The 15,936-nt window shown below is 48.1% G+C and overlaps 1 protein-coding gene and 2 long non-coding RNA genes across 9 annotated transcripts in view; 2 read left to right on the top strand and 1 right to left on the bottom strand.

Annotated features, from left to right (window-relative positions):
- The window catches only part of LOC121018675 (uncharacterized), a 12,347-nt gene extending 6,968 nt beyond the window's left edge, over positions 1–5,379 (top strand). Inside the window, exon 2 of the long non-coding RNA XR_005785278.1 lies at positions 5,148–5,379. This is a non-coding gene — a long non-coding RNA (uncharacterized LOC121018675). The remainder of the gene's footprint in view (positions 1–5,147) is intronic.
- The window catches only part of ZC3H4 (zinc finger CCCH-type containing 4), a 45,427-nt gene extending 35,992 nt beyond the window's left edge, over positions 1–9,435 (bottom strand). For 2 of the 7 annotated variants that reach the window (XM_040457512.1, XM_040457505.1), the window contains exon 1: positions 7,809–7,937. In XM_040457512.1, the coding sequence (XP_040313446.1) occupies positions 7,809–7,822 (14 nt within the window). In that variant the 5' untranslated portion in view covers positions 7,823–7,937. Of the gene's footprint in view, positions 1–6,270; positions 6,371–6,562; positions 6,625–7,808; positions 8,015–8,067; positions 8,234–8,358; positions 8,612–9,347 lie in introns of those variants that run through there. The other 5 variants (XM_040457506.1, XM_040457507.1, XM_040457509.1 and 2 more) reach the window with 5 other exon arrangements.
- Positions 8,611–15,936, top strand: part of LOC121018676 (uncharacterized) — a 12,038-nt gene continuing 4,712 nt past the window's right edge. Inside the window, exon 1 of the long non-coding RNA XR_005785279.1 lies at positions 8,611–8,971. This is a non-coding gene — a long non-coding RNA (uncharacterized LOC121018676). The remainder of the gene's footprint in view (positions 8,972–15,936) is intronic.

Raw genomic sequence — 15,936 nt, forward strand, 5'->3', positions numbered from 1 at the left:
TTTTTTTTTAACGTTTATTTATTTTTTTGGGACAGAGAGAGACAGAGCATGAACGGGGGAGGGGCAGAGAGAGAGGGAGACAGAATCAGAAACAGGCTCCAGGCTCTGAGCCATCAGCCCAGAGCCCGACGCGGGGCTCGAACTCCCGGACCGCGAGATTGTGACCTGGCTGAAGTCGGACGCTTAACCGACTGCGCCACCCAGGCGCCCCTAAAGAATTCTCTACACTCAAAGTAGGGATGGAATTCATCACCCTGAGATCAAGAGTTGCACGCTCTACTGACAGCCAGCCAGGCGTCTTTGGGGCCAACTTTTAAGGGAATATCTATACTTCCCTTCCATTCTCTCCCACCACCTCTGCCACAACAAAGATAACGATGGCTCCTGTGCAGGTAGGGACCAGCCACCTTCTTCTTTAAGGGCCCAAAATGTGGGGGTGCCTGGCTGGCTCAGCCAGAAGAGCATACAACTCTTGATCTTGGGGTCACTGAGTTCAAGCCCCACGTTCGAGGTAGAGATTACCTAAATTAAAAAAAAAATTTTTTTTTAAAGGGCCCAAGAATAAATACCATAGGCTTTGCAGGCCGTACAGTTCTCTGTACCTTTATGGCAACTCTGAGGTTTAGTGCAAAAGCAGCACTGACCTTATAAGTTAATGGGCGTGGCTATGTTCCAATAAAACTTTACTTAGGGGGTAGAAAAAAAAAAAGCCAAGTGGGCAGGCTTGAATCTTGTAGAGCCACAGACTGTCCACCTGTCCTCCCAGCAGTAGCTTTTCAGCTTTGACCTTGACCCACATCTCCTTTGTATGTTTCTCTGAAGTTTTACAAAGTGGCTCTTAAACTCCACTGTACTCTGCTTTTTCTACCCTCTTTCATTCCTTTGTTTTTCAAATGCAGGAGACAAATCAATAAATGGGACTTCATATCCTGCTAATGGCTGCACACTGCAGTTTGAAAACATCGGCCCCACGACAGCATATAGGTACGGGGCCCGGGGTTCTACCTCTGCCTCCACACCTAGCTCTGTGACCTTGGACAAGTGACTTCATTTGTTTCAAATTCTCAGCGCAGGCCTGGGGCGAGCTAGCACATGGGAAGCACTCAGCAGGTCCCAGGGAGGTAATCTTTGACCTTCACACGAGGCACTGTCACACCTTTGGGGAGACTAGCAGTCAATGACTCACAGGTCACATACAGTCGGCCTGACCCCCACGTCCACGAGGTCCACCACTCCCCACCATCCCTCTACCAGAAGAGGATCAAGACAGGTTTAAAGGGAACAAACGGAATCCACGCGGTACTAAGCTTTAAACTTCTAGGAGTTTATGGTTTCTGGGGACCATCGGACAGGGACAACAGGGACAAAGGAACCAGGTGCTCAGCTGACTGACAGATCCACCTGGGCTCTAACCACTCAGCCTAACCTCGCAATTCATTTTTAAGGCACCCCCTTTGCAGTTGGGTCTCCGGGCTGCCACAGCAGCAGCAACCCCTGTGGTGGCCGGAAGCTGCAGGTGTCAGACGTGGGAAGGAAATCTGAGGCCGGGCAAAGGTAGGAACAAGCTTAGTTCAAATCTAAATAAAGTCCTCCAGAGAGAAGAGCTCCTTGCACACCCTGAAAACTTTTCTGCTCCAAGCAAAGCACGGTACGGGCCTGACTGCTGAATGAACAAAAACCTTTACTGACTCAGCCAAACTCCCAAGGGGCGAGGAGAATCTTGGGAGCTGGGATGGGCCTTGCTCGTCTGTCAGAGATTCTAGAGGGGGTAAAGGACTTGCTTGAGGTGACGAGACCAGTCAGCAGCGGGTTGGGGTGCCCGGCCCCACTTTCTCAGTTCTCGGGAGGCCCACTGAGGTGGCAGGAAGGCTCAAACCCTAATCGCCAAAGATGAACGCAGGCAGGGCATCAGCATAAGCTCAAGCCGCCGAGACTGTCCCAGCATCTATAACAAGGACCTTGAGCAAGCCAGAAAGGCCTTAAGATGGCTTCCACTTAGTTTCAACCCCAATCCGCTGCTCAAAATTAAATAAGCTGGCCAGGAACCTAAGGGGTGAAGAGAAACGGACTTGCCTCAAAAACACAGTTGCTCTGGGGCGCCTGGGTGGCTCAGTCGGTTAAGCGTCTGACTCCAGCTCGGGTCATGATCTCACAGTTTGGGAGTTCGAACCCCGCATCGGGCTCTGTGCTGACAGCTTAGAGCCTGGAGCCTGCTTCGGATTCTGTGTCTCCCCCTCTCTCTGTTCCTCCCCCGCTCATGCTCTCTCTCTCTCTCCTTCAAAAATAAAAATATTTAGGGGCGCCTGGGTGGCGCAGTCGGTTAAGCGTCCGACTTCAGCCAGGTCACGATCTCGCAGTCCGTGAGTTCGAGCCCCGCATCAGGCTCTGGGCTGATGGCTCAGGGCCTGGAGCTTGTTTCCGATTCTGTGTCTCCCTCTCTCTCTGCCCCTCCCCCGTTCATGCTCTGTCTCTCTCTGTCCCAAAAATAAATTAAAAAAAAAAAAAATTTAAAAGAAACAAAAAAAACACAGATGTTCTTTCTTCTGCTTACATACCAGGCTATACATTCGATCTAGAATTTTTCTGCAGTAGAGACAGCAAGAAGATAAAGAAACCAAGATTTGCCAAATGCTAGGCATCGTGTGGGTGTCCGGTTACATGCCCACTTGACCGCAATGACCCTGAGAAAAGAGCATTAGCCTCAGTGCCCACTGCAGGGATGGCCAGGCCTGGACACAATCTTATCTGCTTCCAGAGCCCACACTGTTCCTTCCTATCCCGTAGCCACCTCCAGCGTTCAAAAGATGTCAACACTTGCCTTACACACAGGGAGCTGAGTCACCAATTCACACAGATACAAATTCACCAAAAAAAAAAAAAAAAAAAAAAAAGAGAGAGAGATTCTCCATCCTGAGCAATTTGGCCAAGAGAAGCAAACTATGCTCCCAGTAGATATCCAGTATGGGAACAACAAAAAAAAGCATTCTATCGGAATGATGATTGTGGGATGCAACTAAGTCCACACCAACTGAGGGGGCCACGTCTTCCAACTGCCATCAACTGATCAACTCAGAAATTTCAAAACTGCCCGTGTAATCTCCTTTCGTTACAAAGCCAAAAACCCTGTGCAGCCTTTCCAGGCTGCCATCTTCATTAACTATCAAAACTAGAACGGTTCCGCGGCAAAGACGAGGCCGATAAATTTGGAGAGCCAAATCCATGAATGAAACCTGGCTCCAAACATACAGCCCCAGTTTCACCTTAACCGAAAGCACATCATAAGCCACCCGAACAAGCAGCTTGCTCCTCTCTTTCCATTAGGTGTTAATTATGAAACCGGCCTCGAATCATTTATTCTGATTCCTGCCTCCGATGAGCCGACTGCGCTTACACAGATGCCTGAATCGACCTATTAAATACCAACTACCAGGAACCTCAGAGACCGGCCTCTGTTCTCCTATTGTGTTAGGGGCTATGTTGCCAAGGTAAAGGCAAGCACCTTGCCTGCTTAGAAACTCAGCCATTTCACTTACTATTTGCTCCGAATTATTGTCACTCAACTTCCCACCCTGGGTCAGAACCAGTCACTCTGGTTCTAGCACATTCTGTCCACAGGGACCAAAACTGGGTTCTCCGGAATATGGTTTGACCTAAAGCTATCCCCGGAGGCTTGGGAATAATTAGCGACTTTTCACCATCCAGGTATTTGCTGTAACTGGATCTGGCTTCTACGAGATGGTCCTCGGGCCTCAATAGCCACGACGATGTTAACGGAAGGGAACAATGGGTAAGGCGACAGGGAGACATCCATTCCTCCCCTATCAGGGAAGGGAAAAGATTGAAAAGAGCGGAGGTGGAGAATTATTAATAGATAAATTACAGGGCACCTGGGTGGCTCAGTCCGTTGAGCATCTGACTCTGGCTCAGGTCATGATCTCACAGCTCACGGGTTGGAGCCTGTATTGGGCTCTCTGCTGTCAGCACAGAGCCTGCTTCGGAGCCTCTGTCCTCCACTCTCTCTGTACCTGCCCTGCTCGCACACTCTCTCTCTCAAAAATAAACAGAACGTTAAAATAAATAAATAAATAATAAAGGACAAATTACTAAACCGGCTTTATATGAAACTGTCTACATTCAACTGGATGGAAACAAACTCGGAGTCGACCATTCATCTCTAGCTTGCCAGGGAGTCAACAGCTGGGAAAGCCTTCAGTTCCACAGGCGCAAAGCAGTTTTCCACTTGGGATGAGCCTTCCTGGCTAAGCAAAAGCCATAGGAGTGTCTTTGCTGTACTGACAAATCCTGGCTTGTCAACAACTCAAAAACTTGAGCAAATCGAAACCCTATCTGGGAGACAGGACAGACCGTGAATGAGAAAAGCCCTTTTGGGGAATCATCTTTTTCTTCTGAAGAACACATTTAAGAATAAAAAATAAAGGGGTTTCATGAGCGGAATACCCGTATTTTCATGGCTACAATTGGTTGTACTTCTACTGGGAGATTCGTATTTGGTTTCAGATTAAACCTCTCCCCAGAGAATATAACAATTTTAAAGATTGCAAGCGTCTAAGAGTTGCTGTTAAATCAGGGATTCTGAGTGACACCCTTTTACTTTTTTTGCAACATCCATTAATTTGAATTTTAACTAGTATTGGTACATCAGTTTGGGGGGGTTAAAAAAAAGGCAGTACTGTGACATTTCAAAAACAAAGACTATGGAAATACAGTTTGACATAATTACTGGGGCTTCTTGGTTTTCATGGATGAGATTCCTTCGAGAACGGAAAAAAAAAAAAAACCAAACCAAAACCAAACCCTTGTGTTGCTACGCCTGAGTCCTTTTTAAGTGTTTGGGGAGATACTTTTGAATTCGTTGAATGATTGCTACAATGTTCACTTACAAAAGAAAGCCCATTTCCTTAACATTTCAAGTCAAGTTAAACAAGCATCCTTCTACAACTCAGTTGCCCTCGAAACTTGGAAAGTTCGTCTGTGAGCAGCCAGTTGCTGAATCTGGCTCCCGGAGAAGGAATTTCAGCAAGGATGGAAAACTTCAAATAAAGGCAGTTCATTTTCGGCTGACCCTGCGCACTGGAGAGAGTGTGTTCAGTTCGTGCTTGAGACTTTTTTTTTTTTTTTTTTTGCAGGATATTGTACAGTGTGGACACTTCTTCCTCCCACAACTGATTTTACATACCTAACAACCCCACTTCACAGCAGTTACGTTGTGAGTATTTTGAGAGGAAGACTAAGACAAATGGCCCACTGAACTGCAGTTAACATCTCCTTATCCCAACGTAAGTGAACTTTTTTTCCCCCCTAAGAATGGAAAAAAAAAAAAAAAAAAAGGTAAACAGGATCTTTCAGAGGGGAAAAGGGCCATGTGTTAAAAAGTTTTCTCGACCAAAGTACATCAGGGACCAAAACTGGGGCCAAGAGGGAAAATGGAACTTCAACGTGTTTTGTCTTTTAACGGAACTTATGCTTGTAAAACACATCGGAAGTACAAGTGTTTGGTTCTGCAAGTCATTTCTGTTGCCGTTTTTTCCTTGTATGTGTAGGAGAGGGAGGACTGGGGGCCGGAGGAAGTGTTCTCTCCACCATGACTGGGCATGTAACACGTTTGCATCAACTTTTCACGGTCAGGCATGTGCTTTCGAACAAAGGGAACAACAGTGGAGACGGGGAGAGGAGGCTGGGGGTTGACACTTTACAGATTTGGTGCTTAAACAGTACTTTACAAATGACTTGCTTAATTTAAACGTCCATCACCATAAGAGACATTGGAGTAAAATGAGAAAATTGGATCTACTTGAACCACAATCTTTTGGGGAGGGGGGAGGGAGGGAGCACATTAACTCAAATACAGGGATCATAAACCAAATTCAGTTTTAACCTCGTCTCTTAGAAATGGACCTCTGAAGTGTCCACTTTCTTCAAAGATGAAGGCTGGAGACAAAGCAATGGACTGATAGGGACAGAGGGATACCAAGGGCTTGAAAACATATGGGCCTTTTACATAAGTTTTTGTCATGTTACAGTAACGCTCTTTTTTTTTTTTTTTGACAAAACTGTGTACGACAAATTAAAAAAAAATTAAAGATCGAAAGGATGTGCAAGTCTAAAAGGGTTCAAAACTGGGTTAGAATCCTGATTCGAACATATCAATTCACTCAAGCATCACTTTGGTCTAAAGGCAGGAGGAAGGCAGGCAGGAAAGGGACAAAAAGAGGGAGATAATTGAATTACTCAATAAAAGAGGCTACTTACCATCCCAACCCATTGTAAGACATACACTTCTGACATAAGAGAACTCCTTAGAGGTCGAATAAAGCGTGTAAGCACCTTTGAGTAATGCACCTGCCCCCAAGAGGGGGCCCGGAAGCCCAACGTGGGCTTAGCGCACAGACCTTTGCTAATCTGTTTATTTCCTTGAACTGGAGTCAGGCTGCGATGGGCTGCGATTCCCAGGACGATACATTTAATTAGAACAAAACAGAAAACAAAAACAAAACAAAACAAAAAAAAAAAACCAAAAAAAATTTTTTTTGTAAAAGCTCACCAAACTGCTGCACTTGTGTCTCTGAATGTGGGTGGCATTTCTTTTAAAAGGCAAAGTATGGTCTGTGAAGGAGAAAGGGAAAAGGGGAGGTGGCAGTGGGGAGAAGGGGCCGTGGTGCCTGGCAAGGAAGCCCTCGCTAAGACCCCAATCTAGGGGAGGGTCCTCCCGCGACTCCCCAGCCCGGGCTGCTATGGGGCAGCCATCTGTCCAGCTCGATCTTTTCCCCTCCCCACCCCCACTCCTTCTCAGACTGCCTTTCCTGCCGCTTGAAAACCTCCTTCCATTTCCCAATCCACTCTCTAGACACCTCTTCCCCTGCCCCGCCAGGAAAGGGAGGGCAAACCCTGCACCCCAACCCCTCTGCTGGAGCAGGGGAAACAGGGGCCCCAACCTCGCTCTAAAACGCGCCAGGCTGGCCCCTTTATCACCCTCCAGAGAAGGGCGTGGGGCAAACCCATTTCGCACTTAATAAAAGGGGAAGGGGGGCACTCCCTTTCACCCCCTGCAAAAGCACAAAATTGAAAAAAAAAAAAAATCGTTATCTCCCCCGGAAGGGATGGCGCCCCATTTTAGCCCGAAAGAGGAGGGAACCCCATGAGAAAGAAGAGACCAACTTCCTCTCCCCTCCAAGGCAGGGAAAGCAAACCTCACCCCCCCCCACCCCCCTCGCCAAAAACGCATCACCTACCTACGAAAAACGAGAGGACCCCTGCCTTCAAGGAAAAACACGGGGAGGGGGCTTCTCCCCGCAAAAGAGAAAGGGGCTTCCATCGAAGGAACTAGAGATTTCCCCCCCCCCAACCAAGTTTGCCCTCTGGGTAAGAGCTAGGAAATCCCTCCCGCCAAAAAAAAAGTGCGAGAGCCCCCACCCAAAGGACCCCCCCCCACTAAAAGGATGGAGCTAGAACTGAACGAACCCCCACTTTCTGCCTAAACTAGGGTACCTCTCCAAGTAGGGCAGGGCACACCTCCCCCAGAAGAAAGGATACTGCCAGGGGCTGGAAACCCCCAACTCCCAAATGCCTAAGAGCGGGGTTACTACTCGAGATCCCCCCCCCAAAAAGGGTCCGGGAGCCCCTCCCCCATCCCCTTCCCCGAAGCCAGGCGACGGGCAGGCGGGCCCATGGCTGCCAGCTCCGGGCGCTGGGGCAGCCAGGACCCCCGTGGGCCTCCGCAGCCCCCCCCCCCAGCGCCCCCTCCCCAGGGCGGGCGGGCGGGCGCGGGGGTCCGGGGGGCGCCTCCTCACCTTCCCCTCAGCATGGCGCCCAAAAAAGACAGAGCGAGAGCGAGGGAGAGCGGGCGAGCGCCGCGAGGGGGGGGAAACGCATGAGGCCAGGAGAGAAAGCAAGCGAGAAAGAGCGAGCGAGCGAGAGACACCCACCGACCCCGCCCTTCCTCCTCCTCCTCCTCCTCCGCGGCCCGGCCCAACATGGCGGCCGCCCCCCTTCCTCCTCCTCCTCTTCCTCCCCCCGGGGACGCTGCCCCGGCCGGGCCGGGGGCCTGACCTGTCGTCAGGGAGCGGGAGGCGGTGGTGGAGGAGGTGCGGGGTGGCCGGGCAGGCGTCGGGGGAACACGGAGGAGGCGAAGGCGTTGATGGCGGCGGCGGCGATGGCGGCTGCGGCGACTCTGATGGTGGCGGCGGGGGGGTCCCGGGCGCGGCCTCCATAGTTCCTTTGGGGGGGGGAGGGGATGTTAATGCACGAAAAAGGACTGCTTGGGCGTGGCGGGAGGGGCACACTTCAGCTCTGAGGGCTCCTGATAGGAATGGGTATATAGTTTTTCGGTTTCGGAATCACCTCTGCGCCGACCTCCGCGTAGGCCGCGCGGCCTAGGCCTCGGCGGGCCGCTCGCCGCCTTTCTCCGCAGCCCGCCCCCGGGGTCACTCGCTCACGGGCGCGGGGCCCTCATCGGGGCGAGAGCCCCCACACACACCTCCCCCGCGGGCCCGGAGGTGGGGGACCCGGGAGACACGGACACTGGTGGGTGGTTGGGTGTAATTAGCGCGGGCCGCGCGCGATGGAGCAAGCGAGGGGGGAGGGGAGAAGAGGAGAGCGAGCGAGGGGGGTTAAAAAAAAGGATTTTAGGGAGGGAGAAAACGGGCCGCGGAGACGGGCCGACTGTCTTGTCTGTCTGCCCGCCCTAGGTGCCCCGGCTGCTCGGCCCCCGCCGCAGTCAGAAATTCACACAAAATGGCGGCCCGGCCTGGAGGAGCCGAGAGGCTGAGGCGGGAGGAAGGGCGAGGTGGGAGGGGGAACTGGGAGGCGGAGGCCGCGTCACGTGGAGGAGAGGGGCACAGGCCTTCTCCCGAAGGCCGGCGGAAAGAGCCGAAGGGAGGGAGTGAGGCCGAGGCAAGGCGGAAAAAACCGAAGGCAGAGGAGCGAGAGACGGGCAGAGACGGAAAGAGCCGAGGTTGCTGATGGGGGTGTGGCTAAAGAATGGATGGAAAGTCGCGGGAGCCGGAGATAGCCGAAGCGGACCGGGACGGGATGGGGGGGGGGGGGGCGGGGAAGGCAAGGAACTGCGACGATACGGAAGGAGCCGAAGGCGGTGTCGGAGGCGGGTGGCAGGAGGCGGAACTAGCCGAAAGAGGAATTTAGATGGGAAAGGCTGAAGGGCGGGGCTCGGGAGGCGATTAACAGAGCAAAAGGCTGGGAAATTCACCCGAGCGCAAGCGGGAAGAACCGAAAATTACCAGCTTGAGGGAAGGCGGGAAGAGACTAAAGTTTTAGGTGGAAGAATGGGAGGGAAAGAATTCGAGCTACGGAAAGAAAAAAAAAAAAATAACCGAAAGCTGGAGGCCGGGTGCCGTGAGTTGTAGGTTTCCGGAGAAGGGGAGGATGGAGCCGAACAGGTCCGGAGCTGACGTCATTAGAAACCTCGGTCAGTGACGTCTCCCTGGGGCGGTGCGAGAGGGGCGGGCCTTGGTACTGCCTCCGGGAAGTTTAAGAGCTTGTAGCGTAGGTTATCGGGAAGGCTCAAGATAAATGTTACACGTGGGAGCGACTGACCGGGTTCAAACGGTGTGCAAACGACCTACAATCTTTTGATCCCCAAAACTCCGCTGGGAGGAACTACTATTCTCATTTAATGGATGCAGACAATCCTGGCGTCTAAATAGTTTTCTCAGGAACGTAATATTAGCCGTGAAGAGCGCCTCAAGAATTTTAGTCCGTGTGGGCATTCCATTGCCTACTGCAAAAATTCGTTGAGGCCGGTTTATATCCAAGGATCTTTGTTCTGTGCTTTTATGAGCTCCTTGCACAGTGTCAAGCTCTGTGATGGTCGATGGGAACAGTTTCTAGCGTCCTGGAGCTTAAAAACCGATAATGCCCCGGGGAAAGGAACTGGAAGTTAGAAGAGAGCCTCTATTAAATGAGGTGTTAAAGGGGGCGCCCAGGACAGGGTTGTTTAAGTTGAGATGGGAAGGAGAAGAGAAAGTTCCAAACCAAGGAAAAGCTTATTTCAGAGCCTGACGAGGTATGGACCATTTAGGTTCCGGGAACAGAAAACCAGTGCAGCATGAAAGATAAATCTGGAGGTAAAGGCGCCAAATTACTTCTTGGTCTTTTTATCCTACCATGAAAGAAAGAAAAAAAAAAAAAAAAAAAAAGCCCGCAAACTAGTCTGGTACATACGCTTTTTGTGAGTAATTTATAACAATCTCCTTCAGTGAAGTAATTAGCTTTCTTGATAAAAAAGATTTAAGCCATATCGAGTGAATTTTGATGGTTATGAAATTTGTTCTGAGGAACTACTGCCTGCCAATCAAGACTCCTAATCTTCCGTCTTTCTTATGTTCTGGATCTAGTTTTATTTACTTTCTGGATCTAGCCTCTAGTTTAATGATGGTTATTTAACCATTCACTTCTCCCCTAAAATGTCCATACCAAGAATACATTTCTAATTCACCTACAAGAGACTTTTTTTTCTTTGCATGCATCATTGCAATAAAATGTTGGCACGTGCTTTTAACAAAATTGTCCGAAAGGTTTCTTTAACACAAGACTGGTAGGGTAGGATTATGCGAATGGAAAGAAAAATACTGCGAATTGTCTTTCCCCTTCTGTGCCTTGTTTTCTGAACCCCATGTATTCTAGCGATGGATGAAACCACACTGGTTAAGACTGTAGACCACACGGTGGTCTGTCCTTTCAAGCTGTGGTCTCCAGCTGGCCATCTCTGAAGCTTCAGCAGGCCATTCCAGAATTCTAGAGGGCTGTCTGCTTTTAGGTAATGAGAAAAATGAAGAGATCAGCAAGTCTCATGAGGCAGGAAGGTTTCTCCATGCCTTTTCAGAGTCTTACTAGACCACTGTCTAACACTGCCTACCAAGCCCTTCTGACATTCTTTTTTTTTTTTTTTTTTTTTTTAGTTTATTTATTTTGAGAGACAGAGTGCAAGCAGGGGAGGGGCAAAGAAAGAGGGAGAAACCCAAGCAGGCTCCACACTGTCATCACAGAGCCCATGCAGGACTCCAGCTCATGAAACCGTGAAATCATGACCAGAGCCGAAATCAAGAGTCCAATGCTTAACTGGCTGAGCCACCCAGGCGCCCCTGCCCTAACATTCTAAATGTCACTTTGACTTCCTATGTAACTGTTGATTGGGGTCTAGACTCTGAGAAGTTATGGAAGATTCTCAAGTTTCAAAGGATTTTTGGTCTGGTGGGAAAGACGACCTTGAATGGTATTAATCAATTTTGTAGCAAACTTTCCAACCTAATTCCTGCATTTGTTTTTTTACATACACATTTCTCGTCTCCAACTTGAACCAGCTTAATTTTTCTGCTGTTTCGCTCATTAATGAGTTAAATTCATTCCTGTTCTTTTTTTTTTTTTTATGTGTTAGTTTTGAGAGGGAGTGCACGCATGTGCGCTTGAATGGGGGAGGGGCAGAGAGAGGGAGAGGATAGGAAGTGGGCTCCATGCTGACAGCAGTGAGTTGATACGAGGCTTGAACTCACAAACCATGAGATCGTGACCTGAGCTGAAGTCGAATGCTCAATGGACAGAGCAACCCAGGCGCCCCTTGTTCATTCATATTCTTTAATAGCCTTTGTAACAAACGAGTAGTCTAGTAGGTAGACTATTTTCCTGACTTCTGTGAGCCACTGTAGCAAATTAATGGAAACAGAGAAAGGGGTTGTGGCAACATCTGATTTATACCCAATCAGAAGTGCTTCCAATTTGAGGCTGAAGCTGGGGGTGGGCAATCTTGTGGGAATGAGCTCTTAACCAATGGGGTCTCATGCTAACTCCGGGTAGATAGTATCAGAACGGAATTGAACTTCAGCTGGTATCCCCCAGTTGCAGAACTGCTTGGTGTGGGAAAGCCTCCAAGCATTTGGTGACCAGAGTAGAGAAGTATAGAATGTTAGAGTAGAGGAGAAACACGGGATCTCCCTTAGAACCCCTTTGGAAAATGGCTTGACGATATCAACTCCAGCTGAAAGGAAGCTTACTCTATGATTCAACAATTCCACCCGAATGTGTATATCCAACAAATGTGTACCAAAAGGCATGAAAAGAATGTTCACAGCAGCACTGGTCAAAATAGTCCCTAACTGGGAACAACTTAAATACCCATCGATTGGAGAACAGACAAGTAAATTGTAGTATATTTGCAACTTTTGAGGACCCCCTGGATGGCTGGGTTGGAAGACCTAGATGGCAGTCTTTTGCAATACATCTTGGGCGATATATCTAAAGAACCTTCTTTTGTATACCTTAGAGCTTTCTTTGCTGATCAGTGAGAGCAAGTCTCCCAGTCATGATACAAATTGCCACTAAGATTCCCACAGAGCTACCAAACGTGACTTTGTGTGTGTGCACGTGTGTGTATCTGTGTGTGTGCCCACGCACGTGTCCATGTGTGCCAGGTGTGTGGGGGGTGTGGTGTGGGGAGGTTGTGGAGGAAGGTTGCATGTTTTACCAACTTGCCCATCGTTTCCAAAATTCTTCATCTGGACCTCCAAAATGTCTCCAAGCTTGGCAGATCCTTGTGTTTTTCTGAGATGGAAACTTCTGTGATGCCCATACGTGACCAATGCTTCCCTGGTACCTATTTCTTTCTACTCTGGGAACATCATTATTCTGGCAAAAGATTTTGTTTTTCTAGTCACGGGGATGGCTCTACAGGGAAGTCACTACACGGTGTGGAAGAAATGCCAGGAGCGGGCTCCAGCCTGTGGAAATAACTAGGGAAGAAAGAAGGAGACCATTGGCCAAAGGGAGGCATTATGGTATCTTGCTGACTGCCAACCAATAGCTATTTTCTCTACCTTCCTTGCTAATCCAACCCTGTTTCTATTGGGAAGTGGAGGGTAATGAACTCCAGGCTAGACCATGGTTCCACCTAGTTCTCAAGGAGATGATGTTGCCCCCTAGAGGACATTTTGGGACTTATTGTGGGAAATTCCTGTTGGGTTGGTTTTTTTTTGTTTGTTTGTTTGTTTTTTATTCTCAAGGGGAGAGAATTGCACCCTTGAGGACATTTTGGAAGTTTGCAGGGACCTTTTGGGACACTACAATAATAAAGGAGTTGTTATTGACACTAGAGGACAGGGACCAGGGATGATAGGATGACAGCACAGGGACCAACCTGACTATGGGTAATAAATGCTCACCTAATGAACAAAATTATAGCCAGTTGTGCTCAGTCAGTTGTGTCTGGCTCTTGATTTTGGCTCAGGTCTGATTGAAAGGTTCATGAGTTCGAACCTCACATCAGGCTCTGAGCTGTCAGTGCAGAGCCTGCTTGGGATTCTCTCTCTCTCTCTCTCTCTCTCTCTCTCTCTGTCTTCTCTCTCTCTCTCGCTCACTCTCTACCTCTTCCCCGCTCTCTGTCTCAAAATAAAAAATAAGCTAAAAAAAATAAGCTAAAATGGCTAATTTTAAGTTATGTAAATTTCTTTTTTTAATGTGAATTTCACCTTAAAAAAAAAAGTTTAAGAACATATATACCCCCAAATTTGAGAACCTACCATTACATTAAATGTTCTTTGTAAGCTTTATAAAATTATAAGGGGGAGTGGGAAAAGGAACCCTTTTAGATGTTTAATGAGTCTAGAGGTCCAGGAGAAGATAATTTATAGACCAGGTTGGTTTATTTTCAGTCCTTTTCCACAAAGTTACTGTTCACAAGAGTTACTGCATACTCACAGGAAATAGCTCAGGTCATTCGCTAACCAGTTATAAATGACCACATGCCATGGATCTTCAGGGTCATTTCAAGGTCAATATAATAACTAATAAATCATTTAATGCTAAGAATCAGTTTTAGTTCTTCAAAATAGTTTGACTCCCTTTATTTTTTTTTCTATGACCCATGCACATTTCACTTTAACAATACAAGACAACTCAGCAAAAGTGTTTCTCTCCAAAGTCTTATCCAACAGAGGTTTGATATAGCCCTCTGCTGCATGGTCATTCCAGACTTCGAAACATCTTTTGTGCACAAAGAGGTTGTTTGATCCTGTCACTGGCATTTTTCCCTAGAATTGGAAAGTAGCACGGCATAGTTTAAGAGTTTTAGATTCGGAACATTAAAATAAGGGTTTTAAAAAACTTTTTATTATGGAAAAATTCAAACATACACAAAAATAGGGGAAAGTGTAAAATGAACCTTCATATACCTATCACCCAGCTTCAAGAATTATAAACTTGGGGTGCCTGGGTGGCTTAGTGGGTTAAGTGTCTGACTCTTGATTTGGGCTCAGGTCATGTGATCTCCTGGTTCATGAGTTCCTGCCCCGTATCCAGCTCTGCATTGACAGCTGGGGCCTGCTTGGGATTCTCTCTCTCTCTGCCCCTCCCCTGCTCTCTCTCGCACTCTCTCTCTGAAAATAAATAAATAAACGTAAAAAAGAAAAGAATTATAAAGTCAGGGAAATTCAGTTCCTTACACCTACCCACTGACCATCCCCCAACTCTGATAGCTTATCAATTTTTTAAGTTTATTTATATTTTTGATAGAGCACAAGTGGGGGCGGGGCAAAGAGAAGGAGAGACAGAATCCCTAGCAGTCCCTATATGGGGGACTGCAACTCACAAACTGTGAGATCATGACCTGAGCCGAGATCAAGTGTTCAACACTTAACTGACTGAGCCACCCAGGCGCCCACACCAATGCCTTTTTTTTTTAAGAGAGTGCATAAACCGGCACTGGCAAGAGCCAGGGAGGGGGGAGGGGGTAGAGGGAGAGAGAGAGAGAGAGAGAAAGAATCCTAAGCAGGCTCCCTGCTTAGCACAGAGCCTGATGCTGGGCTGGATTCCACCACCCTGGGATCATGATCTGAGCTGAAATCAAGAGTTGGAAACTCAACCGACTGAGCCACCCAGGCGCCCTGAGTGTCCAACTCTTGATTTCGGCTCAGGTCATGATCCCAGGGTTATGGGATCCACACTCAGTGTGGAGCCTGCTCAGGATCCCCTCTCAATCTCTCTCCCTCTCCCTCTCTCCCTCTCTCTCTCTCTCTCTCTCTTCCCCCCCCCCCCTGCTAGTGCTCTTGTGCTTTCCCTGCCTCTCTCTCTCTGTCTCTAAAAATAAAAAGAATTAAAAAAAAAAGTCAGATGCCCGAATGAGCCACCAGGCACCCATTTTAGTTTATTTTTAATCAAATACCACATTTGTTTCATCTAGCTAGTTAACTACCTAGCTCCACACATATACATACATAGTTATTTCTATATATGTTGTTACACATTTAAGAATATACACTTGTGGGATGCCTGGGTGGCTCAGTCGGTTAAGTGTCAGACTCTTGATTTCAGCTCAGGTCATGATCCCAGGGTCGTGGGATCAAGTTCCACGTCACACTCCAAGTTGAGTGCAGAGCCTGCTGGAGATTCTGTCTCTCCCTCTGCTCCTCTACCCTGCTCTCTCTCTCTCTCTCAAATTAAAAAATATATGTTAAAAAAAAAAGAATATATACTTGTACCTGTAATGGGTTAAACAATGCTTCCCTCCCCTCAAATTCACATTCTTCCTGAAACCTCAGAACGTGACCTTATTTGGAAACAGGGTCACTAAAGATATGATTGATAAAAATAAGATGAGGTCACACTGGAGTAGGGTGGGCCCTTACCCCGATATGATTGGTATCCTTCCAAGAAGAGAAGAGACACAAAGATACACACAGGGAGACAACATGTGACAAGAAGCAGAGATTGGAGTAATCTACGAGCCAAGCATTGTTGGCCAACCACCAGAAGCTGGAGGAGGCAAGGATTGCTTCCCTAGGGCCTTCAGAGGAGCTCAGACCTTCATTTCAAACTTCTACCCTCCAGGGCCACCCTGCTGGCTCAGTCAGTAGACATTCAACTCTTTTTTTTTTTTTTAACGTTTATTTTGAGAGAGAGAGAGAGAGAGAGAGA

Source organism: Herpailurus yagouaroundi, unplaced genomic scaffold, assembly GCF_014898765.1.
Source record: "Herpailurus yagouaroundi ecotype Mexico unplaced genomic scaffold, PumYag 220, whole genome shotgun sequence".
NCBI lineage: Eukaryota > Metazoa > Chordata > Mammalia > Carnivora > Felidae > Herpailurus > Herpailurus yagouaroundi.